The sequence below is a fragment of the Uloborus diversus genome, chromosome 9 (assembly GCF_026930045.1).
Source record: "Uloborus diversus isolate 005 chromosome 9, Udiv.v.3.1, whole genome shotgun sequence".
Taxonomy (NCBI): Eukaryota; Metazoa; Arthropoda; class Arachnida; order Araneae; family Uloboridae; genus Uloborus; species Uloborus diversus.
In genome coordinates, this window is record NC_072739.1 from 130,012,637 (window position 1) to 130,024,700 (window position 12,064).

Below are 12,064 nucleotides of genomic sequence, written 5' to 3' on the forward strand. Positions count from 1 at the left end.
AGAGCCTGTTGCTGGTCGTCACTTTTGTATTTGTATTTGTTTTCAAATTTTGTTATGTGTTCTGACCCGCGAATTTCATCTGATTATGAAGTCGACAAAAAAGGCCGGTATTTTAAAAATAGCAATAATAATAATTTTACATTTGTTCTTCTTTTAAGTTGAAAAAAATGTATATTAGTACTTTCTCGTAAGCATATTTATGTAGAATTTCATTCTGAATCAAAACTTTTAAAATGAATTTTATAATTTCTAATAAGCAATTGGTTGTGCTGTTTATATTAAAGCAAGCATGTTCTGTACTTGTGTTTACATAAAAAAATGTTTCTTTCAGTCACCACAACTGCTTTGGGATCTTCAGATTATCTTCAACCTTTGAACGTGTTTTATGTTGAACCACATAGTTCATCTGAAGTTTACTATAAACTGCAAGGGGAACTCAACATGACTTGTGGCAAATTGGACGTTGACGAATCCTGCCTTATTATAAAATCAGAAATAAACAAAGATATAAATTTTTGGTATCAGAGCTTGGAATGCGAAAAGGTAAATGAATTCTGTTGTATTCCACTAAGTTTTTTTTTTCTGTCCCTGTTTTTTACTAGCATTTCTGAAAGCCTGGTTTTATTAATAAACCTAAAGACTTATGAGTTGCATGCATGGTAAAAACAAGAAATATAAACTTGCTGAAAATGTAAAATTGACTTAAGTAAGAACCTTAGTGACTAAGAACAAAAGCCTGACGACAAGAAAATTGCTGTCAAAGTCTTAACTAAGGGGAAACCTTATGAATGAGATAGAAAATGTTGATCTCCAAGGAGAAACTACCAATTATACTGAGACAAAAGTCATGTAATGAGTAAGTGAATAATTCTAACAGCTAAAGGAAAATGTAAAAATATAAGTAAAAAGTTTTAAGACGTTCAATGTTAAAAGTTAAATGTTAAACCCTTTTGAGAATTAAGAGAAAAGACCGAGGAGTAACGAAAATTTTGATGACTAACTTTTGATGATGACTACATTTTACGAAAATTTTGTGAAAATTCTTAAGTGAAAATAGAGAAGGTAAAAATCCTTTGTGAAAGAAAAATCTTATTAACAATCGAAAAATTCATGGCAATAGAAAAATTAATTAGGTGTGGAAGGAAATTGTGTGGTGTCCAAATCAAATATTAAAAAAAAAAATATTCTCAATGACTACCACGCTTTTAAAAATTAGAACTAAAAGTTAATCACAATAGTTATGATCTAGGAATCATCTATATGCTAACTTTTGTTTGAATCACAGCTCTCTACTGGGTTAGAGATGTTACCCAGCGTTAGCTGTTACCAATGTCTCAACCACATATGTGGTAGGTACGGGGGACCCTGGGGTGTAATGTGAAATGTAATGTTATATTACCAATGTCTGTTGCGATAAAATCGTTTTACACAAGACCGTCAAGAAGGAAGAGGAAACAGAATGACATTGGCAGATACAAGGGAGGGGTGGTGAGGGCGATCGCCCCTCCCCTGAGGTGCTCTACCTGCAGTTTTTCGGTAGTTTAGTTGCTAGAGTATTTTTTAGACTATCTGCGATAAATTTAAGGGGGAACTCAATCGGAAATGTTTCGGAATTTTTCAAACTTGAAGTCATAAAAATGTGGTTTTAAACTATCTTTGGTAACGTTAGAGAAAGGAATGAGGTTCGTTCAAGCTCTTTCCTCTGCAAATTTTTCGAAAATGCAATTTCAGAAATACAATTTTGAACGATATTCGATGATATTAGGGTGAGAGGGTACGGAAACTCTCTTGATAGAGGGGCTATGGTAGAAAATATAGCCGGAAACTATTTTGTGATAAAATCATGAAACTTGGCATGCATGTAGACAATGTCCTTACGAACATTTTTAGAAGGAGAGACATGTCAAAATCCTCCCCCCAAACCCCTCCCCCCCTGACTGCCATTTTTGGTAAAAAATCCAAAACTTCTTTTATTTTTTAATTTTTAGAAAAACGCCCACCGTATCTTCTTTTGTGAGTTCTATTATGCTTACTAAAGCTTAAAACGCTGTCAAAATATCTCTAAACCTTCTAATTTTAATAATTTCAAAAAATTTGATTTTTTTTTAAAACAAAACTTTAACATTTCTAAAAGCGTTGTTTGAGAAATGTTTTTTTTTTTTTTTAATGTGTTTTAAAGCACTATGTAATAGGAAATCAATTCATTTGCTATAGAACGCAATAATCCGAACCCCAGAAATCTGAAACATTAGAAAATCCGAACATATGTTTTAAAATTTACTGATAAAAATTGATTACGAAACTAAGAATAAAACTAGAAATAAAAAATCGTAAACAAAGCTAGTTATTTTTTCAAAACCTGAAACAAACTTTAATTGTTATTTAAGAATGAATACAATACCTTTATTAGTTAAAACGAAATCAATTTTCATTATTGGCAAAAAAAAAAAAATTTTTTTTTTGCAACTTTTTGGAAGTTTTACTCACATTCTGCAGTTTTATAAGTCATATTTTCACTAGAAAATTGAAAGGAAGGGGGGGATATTTTGTTCATAAAAATCCAAAATTTATTATTAAAAGCTTTAAAATAAATTTTAAGTTTTTTCTCATTAGGCGATTTGAAGCGTTTGTTCTATGTTTTAAACGATGTAAGAGGAATAAATTATTAATTCCTGCAATAAGAAGTTTAGTGATATGTTGATAGAGCTAAAAATATTATTACTATTAATAAAATTGTTATTTATTGAAATTTAACTCACTGTTACAAAAACTACAACTAAAATTACAACTAAAACTACAACAAATCTGAGTAAGTGATATGCACAATGATTATATAGAAGATAATTTAAAATGTTTGAATTTACGAGTAATTTACACAGATACATAACATTTTCCATTGCAGTATTTACACATCAATGTGCAGATAAGTCCTTTTTTGAAGCACCCATAAGTTGTTTGGGATCAGTTGTTTTTTGCACTTGCATGACGTAAATTCGCTTTAAGCACTTGAAACTGCGGGCAAACTCAAATGAATAAGAATGTGCTTCTCATCAATTACTGTAAACCCCAATCATAAATTTAAGTTCAAGCTAAATTTTTAGGCATGCTGCCCCATTGATAAGCACTAAATAAGTTGATTAACGACTTCAGCTATGGGTGATAAGTAAATCATTGATCTTTGTTTGCTGGTGGAAAAACGTTTTCCAGCTTTATTTACGGGTGGAAGTTATATAGAGACAAAAAGATTCGCTAAGATATTTGAAATCTTTAATCAGGTATGCTTTTTTTTTTTTTTTTTGGTGGGATAAGTATAAAAATGCATCAATAACATTAGGATAGTCATTCCATCTTTTCCACATCGTCACTTTTACCCGACCTGCAAAAAAAAGAGGTTGTGTCACATCCTGAGAATGTGTGGAACCTTCTTTGAGCAACTGCTTTTTGCTGACCGAATTTGTGAGCAAATTCTTGGACAAGTATAAGTCGAAGGTGTTTTTCAGCTACAAATTCAAGCCCCATCTTCTTTATACCTTTTTTGAACAGCTCATGGAAGTATGATATGCCTAAAATGACACCAGGGGCCATCAGTTCTAATGCATGTGCTTCGGTATCCTCCTTCTCCAGCATCCAAAACATGTACCAAGATCCTGAAATCAACTTCCTCGTGATTTGATGGAGCTAGAGTTGTCATATTCAATGAAAATCACTGTTGAATCATTAAGAGCAAAACAAGATGGTACAGGCAATGCAATCATGAAAAACAATTCTATCTTCTTATCTGCATTCCGGAGGAAACTGACCCAGTTCTCAGGAAGCAAACCATTTTCTTCAAAACGATAGCTTTCTCCTATTCCTCTTATATGTCTTGCATCTGTATCCTGAATAGACTTCAGATGCTCTACCAAAACATTTTCGGTCCTAGGTCGTTTTGTGTGAACGATGAAAGAACCATCATAGACAATGGCATCACGATGTATCTCTGCATTTAAAAGTTTTTTTTTTCCTCTACTTGTGAATATGAAGTGACTTTTGAGTCACAATTCTTTTCTCTATGAATTTGTTATAACTGTTTTTTTTTTCTCAACTTGCCCAATCTTCATGAATTGCCCCACTTATTCTTTGTCTACTGCTATATTCGTCTCAAATGAGAACAACTCTAAAAATGGATTTCCATGTTCTGCTATTTCTCTTCAAGACCTGACTCTTCAAGACCTTTCTTGTAAACAGGCTTTGGAAACTTAACATTACTTCATTGCGCATATATAGCGTTTCTTTAAATGATTTGAAATAACTTTTTCAAATTGTGTAAATAAATCGATAACTTCAAGACCAGCCAACATCCATCTTCTTAACGTAGTTGGATCTGTGATAGACCAATTATACCACTGTCTTCTTTCACCACCGCATTGTTTTGCTTATAAGCATGATCCAATCCAATTACAGAAAAAAGATGTTCATTGTCTTTTTTACAACAAACATTCCTTCTTCGAAGGCTTTGTGTACGTTTGAAAGGTTTCTGGATTAAAGAAGAAGTATGTTTTATGAATACTGGTAACCACCAAGCGTAGTTACTAAAACGTATATGTACATCGTTTAGTATAGCGATAAAATGGGACAAAAATACAGAATCAGCTCCTTCAAAAGTTCAGTAAAGATATTAAAGTTGGTTGAAAGCTATGATCTATTAAACATTAACATTAAAAGCCTCAGCTTTAATACGGTGCTCCAAAATTTGAACATTGATGGTGCTTTCTTTCTTGGATTTTTAAGTTATAAAAACTTCTCTGACAAAAGTGTCTTCATTGCATCAATGTAAATCTTTTTGTAAGAAGTAGTTAGAGACATTTTTTTTATTATACACTTTAGGTATATATATACCTTAATATATAAAAATCTTCTGTGCGGACGTTTGTCACCATAAGGCTTTTAAACGGCTGGACCGATTTTGATCAAATTTTCTGTGTGTAATTAAGTTGTGGCGAGCATGGTTTTGAAGCGCTATGGATCGAATCGGAAACGTTTTTGTTAATTAATTAATTAATTTAAACATTGAATGTTTATATCTCTCAAATGATTAATATTTATTTTAACCTATTGTTGAGCCAGAACTGAAATAAATATTTAACCCGTTGCCATAGGACAATAAGAAAGCCAGCTCTGCTTTTTGTAATGAAATTTCCTGCTGTGATATATGTCAATTTGTGTAGATAAAACGTAGAGAGAGAGAGTGAAGCCTTCATTTCTTGAAAGCAACGATTTTAGGTCTCATGATATATTTTAAACTAAAGTACTGGAAGAAATCGGGTAAACATGTCTTCTTTCGTCGTAGTTGAATCATGTGACCGGATCGGTGTTTTAGGTTTTCCTAACCAAATGATCAGAAAGTACCGTACCTGGCAAAATTTGTTTTCAAATCCATCTGAGTTTTGACACCAATGTCAAGAATACTTTAAAGATTATTAAACCAATCAGTACATTATTAAAGGAAAAGATGATGGAATTTAAAGACGAAACAAATTTTATTTTCGTCCAGATAAATTACTACAGTGTAGTTCTGTACACAAAAGCTCAGGGCAGTGGAAGATCTTTATCTTTGGTGGAAAGAACAAAATAGGCAATATATGAAGTTTTAAAAGTTTTCGCTCAAAAGATCGGACCGCTAATCGGTCGGAGTTGACTTTGCTCACTGATCGGCTGGATTACAGTAACGTGGTGGCTTGGCGACTTTGGCTATAAACAAGAGTTGCGTGATCATTTGTTTACATTTTAAAGCTACTCTTAATGTAATTTATTATATTTTTTGTTTATTTGGCGAAATATTTCAAATTGCAAACAATTGTTTTTCGTTTTTAAAGAGTTTTTAGTCATTTTAGTTGAAGAATGTGTTTATTTTACATCGGGAGGGGAGGGATGAGTGATTTTCGCTTATTCAGAGAACTGTTTCTACCTTTATCATTTTTCTAAACGATATCCTTTCGATTGTTTTATTCTTTTTCATATGGGGGATGTTGCAGCCGGATTTCCCGTTTTTTCCAGATGGGTAGTTAGATTTTTACACTAAATATCTGAGGACGCTTTTTATCCTTTAAGTATGGCTGAAGGAGCAAACCATTAAGTACGGGAGAAAAAATATTTAATAAAACAACTGCTCAGTGGGCATTAGATAAATCAAGTTGTAATCAATATACACATTCTGACACCATAGCAACTTAAAACATTTTTTTTTACTTTTTTTTTAACAGAATGGTTCAAACACTTGATAGTTTATTGAAATTTTTTAACTTTTCAATTCACAAAGTTTGAACAGAACAACGTCTGTCGGGCCCTCTAGTATATATATATATATATTCATAAAATGAGTAAAAGCTTACTAATGATCAATCGATTAACGGAGAATTAACAACAGTAACAAAATAGTAATAATAGTAATAAGAAGAATAAATTTAAATATTAATTTTTAAATTTATTTCTATTAGAATTATGATGTCTTGACATTAATTTCACCCATTTTCCTTCAAGTCCATATTCTCTTATAACCTTTGAAAATATTTCCAATTATGCGTGCTCTCATAAAAAAACAAGGTGCATCATGACCGGATAATTGGACCGGGCAGTTAGAATTCAGATAAGTGGAACCCTACTTTGATATCACCCTAATTTAATGTATCTTTAAATTCAGAAACCAGTAATTATGTTATTGGGGGGGGGGATTCGCGTCAGAGAATTTACAATTTGAAGACATCTTTTTTTTAAAACCACTTTTTGTGAAGTTATTTCTGAAATTAGACGCTTAATGAGCTTTAAACGGTAAAAAATATAATTAACATCTATGGAGTGATGCAACCAATGATTTAAAAATTTATAATACAATTTTTTAATCGCCATTTTTGGTTTTGGACCAAATATGGCTGCCCTGGGGGGGGGGAGGATTTTGGAATGTGTCCCCTTCCTAAAATATTTGTATATGCAATGTCTGCAAACATGCCAAGTTTCATAATTTTATCACAAAATGCAGTTTCTTCCCCCTTAGCCCTCTGACTATCTGTAATTTTTCCAAAATTGAAGTTCTAAAAGCTTAGTTTCGCCCTTCCTTTGAAGAGTTCCTGGATCCACCCTTGCAGGATAATGCACCAAAGCTCTGGGTGAGGAAAAAATGTTTTAATATGCCAGAGAATTTATTATTTCATCCCTGAAATGGGGGCCCAGTAGGAATGAGAAATTTTTGAATGAAGGAGCACTTCTTTGCGCTGACGCCAAGGTCGACCATTTTACATTGAATATTATCTGTAAGAATATTTTGATGAGAAGACTACAATTACAAAGGAAACTTTGAGGAATAATACTAAACACCTTTATGTATTTTACTTCTGTCATAGTCTGAACTTATGAAAATAAAATGAAACTCATGCTTCAATAATTGGAATAAAGAAAAAACCTAACCGACAAAATCCAGTTAATTGCTGCTGATACTGTTGTTAAGCATTTGGCTTGAAAGCTTGAAACCAACAGATTTGTTTTTCTCTTTGAAATGTACTTACACATACAAAAAAAAAGCCTCTTTATTTTTATTTCTGTGAAGCATAACCTGTGTACGCTTATTAAAGATTTTAGTGCTGAAAATAGCAATCTTTGATCTTAGGAGTGGGGTGATAGATTGAAAAGATATTTGTTAAAGGAGCAACCTAAGCCGTCGTCATATTCATTTACCAAGCTATTAATTTAATTAAGTCTCTAAAATTGATGATTATCAACTTTACTTATAATTGCTAGATTAATTTTTGATCTTTTAATTTCTTTGTTCTAGTGCCCGCTACAACTAAAGGAATCAGTAAGTCCATATAAATGGAAAAAATTTGTAGTGAAATTTGCTGCTCTCGGCTCCACTTGGGAAGTTCTGGACAGTCACAACTCATCAATTTGCAAGTAAATAAATAAAAAAAAAAAACCTAGTAATTATCTTTTCTTTCTTTTTGTTAAGAATCAAGAAAATTACTCAGTATTGTATACATTATTGTATACTCAGTATTGTATACATGTTATACTCAGTATTGTACCCAGTATGCAGAAATCAGTATTATTGCCTTGGATATCCATAGCACAGGGGTACACTATTGCGCCTTTGCGCCAATTTTGCTGAATGGTGCCAAACAGAAAATTCTGCTACAAGCTTTAACAAAAGTATTATTTTGGCCTTTTCTGCGCCCAAACGAAAAATTATACTTTTAAAAACAATATTCTATTGTTTTAAAGATAACATACTGTCTACTTTTGCACATTACACCTAAAATTGTTGCAATTTGGCCATTATTACACTGTCACGCCCCAGGCATGATTTTTTGTGCATTTTGAAACCTGATTACATCCGTTTCTGCAACACCTGATATTTTTGTTCTCTATGCAATTCTATTGATTTTACATTAATGGTTTTGTATTGATGGATATTTTCAACCCTAATTATGTTGTATCTTCCGTTGAGGACAGGCATCTTCTTTTGCCACGCTCAGTCGAAAATTTCAATCCAATTGCATCCGAAATTGTTATTTGATATTTACCTTCAAAGCAATAAATTGCACATAGAACATTTATCAGTGCCTATCATATCCCACATTTTATTAATTCAGCCTACATTTTTTTTAGTTTAAAATTTTAAAACTTTAAATATGAACTCAAAATAAGATAGGCATGGGCAGCAGTTTCAACTCCTTTCCAAAGAATACTGAAGTAAAGATTTTGTTTAATGATTTGTTCTTTTCCCTCAGAAAAAATTCCAGGCGCTTAATAAATATTTAAAAAAAAAAAGTTGTACCTACATTTAAATTTTTGATATTATGATGTATGTGTTCAAAAAAATTTGCATTGTTTTTTATATGTGTATGATTTCTACATTTCGAATGTTGGACCTTTAAATTCATTAAATGCTTCAAAAAAAAAAAAAAAGTTCTTTATTCTATAATTCTGATTCTGTAGCTGACGTTGTGATCTTGACCATTTTCTTATTCAAGAATTTCCTAACTTTTCCAGAATACAACTCTTTCATATTGTAATCTAATTATGATGCTATTTAACTTTCGAATATCCTTACTATTTATTCAATTTTAGTAGATTATTCATGATTATTTATTATTGCTAATAAACCAAAATACAAGATTCATAAATATTTTTTTTAGGGACTCAATGTATGTAGGGGAAAATGCTATAAATTATCTTAAAGTGAATGAGAGTGGCTGTTTTGTAGAGAATGTCCAAAAGGCTGAAGAAGCCTATGTCCGTAAGTTACAACAAATTAAGTGAACAATGTTTTTCCCCCTCCTTTCAATGCTCTGGAAATTCTACATAAATGTAACTTTATTTTATGTGACTAAAAAATTACTTTACTGACTATTGAAATTAACTCCAACACTTTTATATCTATCCAACGCTTTTATATCGTTGAATTAAAAAAACCACTCCCTCCCCCCTGTTTTTAGGCCAAGTGTGCCGCCTATGGTGGCTGTTTAAATAAATTTGGCACCGGTATTAATTAATCAATATCTATCTTTTTGGTATTTTCTATGCCTATTTACAGTTGTGTAACACGGTGCATCTAGGACAAAATGGAAATCCTGCACCCCATATGAAAAATATAACTATAGAAAAGCTAACGTTTGAGGAAAGAAAAAAAAACTCTAGAATTAAAAAAAAATACCTCCCCCCCCTTCTGATGTCTAATAATCAGTAATCATATTTTTTAACTAAAATGCGTGAACACCCTTTAAAAACCTAAATGCCAAAATAAACAAATAATCCGCAACTCTATTGTTTATCGCCAAATTCGCCAAGCAACTTTAAAATTAAAAAGAATATCAATTAACATTCACACAGTGAATTTAACAAAAATGACAACAGCGCAACCACCGGTTCTACTATTCGAACGCAACCGTATACCAAAGATGACGTCACTGCAAGCACATTTAATCCGTTTACCAAAGATGACGTCACTGCAGAAACAAAAATCAAGTTTAGCCTTGAAAAGTGGCTCAATAGGGATCGTAATTAAAATCGCTTATATCTCCTGTTTTATTTAATTGAGAGAAATGGAACAAACGTCATCTTGTTTGGAGAGGAAAACTCTTTCCAATGACATATAATGTCAGGGGGAGGGAGGATTTTTTACTCTCTTATTAGGCAAAAAACGTGAAATTTCAGCTTAATTAGTTAATTATGAAAAAACTAATTAGAAATTTAAAATTCGAGCTTCAAGGTGCAGACCCCCGGGGTACGTTCGAATTTTGTGCCAAGTTTCAGGGCTGTAGGTGCTATGGTGTCTTCTGGCCATCGGGTACAAACAAAGCAAGAAACAAACAAAGAAACACTGTCACCTTTATATATATAGATATATATATAAAAGAGAAATGTTTAAAACTAATACAGAATTCTATTTATAAAGTTTTAAATTTCTGAGAATTTCCTTTTCAAAACCATTAATCAGTAAAAGCTGTTCTCAGCTCGTCAACATTGCCAGAAAATATTGTCAAAGTGTATCATTGCAATTGCAATAATAAACCTCACATGTAACATACAACTGATTTAATTTACTACTTTTTGCTAAAAATAGAAATGAATTTGAACCACATAAGATCAACAAGCATAAAGATAAATTTTTAAATCATACCGGCATCAGGCGCAATCTTTCCACATTGACAGCAGCATGTATTAATGAATTAAATTTTGAAAATTTCAGAAAAGTATTTAAAACCGCTGACTGAAAGTCATTTTAGAATAAACATACATCACCGAAAATTTTTTTTGCCAATCTATTGTGTTTCACAAAAGCTAATCAAACTGGTAATAAAGGTATCTGGTTGTCAAGGGGTGAACTGGATTAATGCTTTTCGAATTTTGATGTTAATTGTCCCTCTGCACTATTAATAGAAACATAATATATATTCTGCCTTGGGAAGGTAGAGCACAGAATACAGTAAACTCATAATTATCTGTAACCTTTCACCCTTTGAAAAAAAAAATTGAAAAAAAAAAAAAATAATAATAATAATATTTTTCGTGATGATAAACTGAATGGAGATAAATGCACATATCTTTACTTAACAAGTGCATAGTCTTATCTAAAACATTTGTATTCCTTCCCTTTCAATGACATGGAATCCTGACTAGTAGATCTACACTGTTGTGCTAATCACAGATGTGGTATCTGCACATTTTATCAAAATTGACTTATTGTCACCAGGTGGTTGTTAGTAATTTAATTTACCTAAATTAAGTTTTTTGGCGATTTGTGAACGTGATATACTAAAAAAAGCTTTAAGGAAAAAGTAGTAGCTACACATTTTGCGTAGTTTGCTAAGGCAACGTAAGTGACAAATACTAAGCCTTTAAAGTGGTATCTGCGCATTTACCACTTTTCTCCTTAGTAATTTGTAGATACGACTTTTATACCTTAGCATAGCAGCATATTTAATAATGTAGTAGTTTATTGTAACAGAGTACTAAAATTTGTTAACCGTTGAATAGTTGGTGTAGGTTGATAATAAAAACTAATACAACTTTGCATAAATGTTCAAGTAAATATTCCGATTTTTCTATTCAAATTTTTATTTAAAATGCAAATTCTTAAAAATGAAATGCATATAAAACATTCATATCCAATTCTTTCATGTAAAAAAACGCATTTCATTCTACGGCCAATTATATTTTTATTTAAGTATCGTCTACTGTCAAAATTATCTTCATGCTGGGTAAAAATGAATCTAGAAAATAAAACATCATAAATGATAGCATCAACACATCCTTTGAATATAGAGAACAGAAAATGATTATGGTTTATATACAGTTTTAAATGCCCGAAATTTTAAAAATGATATTTTTCAGAAGGTAGATTCTATTTGATTTGTATTTACAAAATAAAGCAGCAGCTAAGTCCAAATGAAGCAGAGTATTAATTAATGATACATTAAGCACGTTTCACCTGAGCTATTTTTGTTGTACTTGTGCAGATACCCCTAAAAATGCGTAGTATCAATCACTTACAGTGAAATTAACCCTGTATATGAAAAGGTTTTAAAGAGAA

At 31.6% G+C, this 12,064-nt stretch overlaps 1 protein-coding gene across 2 annotated transcripts in view; it reads left to right on the top strand.

The window, feature by feature from the left end:
* The first annotated feature begins 426 nt into the window (after nt 1-426).
* Nucleotides 427-12,064, top strand: part of LOC129229645 (heparan-alpha-glucosaminide N-acetyltransferase-like) — a 41,259-nt gene continuing 29,621 nt past the window's right edge. For both annotated transcript variants that reach the window (XM_054863998.1, XM_054863999.1), the window contains exons 1-3: nt 427-543; nt 7,805-7,923; nt 9,168-9,268. In XM_054863998.1, the coding sequence (XP_054719973.1) occupies nt 442-543; nt 7,805-7,923; nt 9,168-9,268 (322 nt within the window). In that variant the 5' untranslated portion in view covers nt 427-441. The remainder of the gene's footprint in view (nt 544-7,804; nt 7,924-9,167; nt 9,269-12,064) is intronic.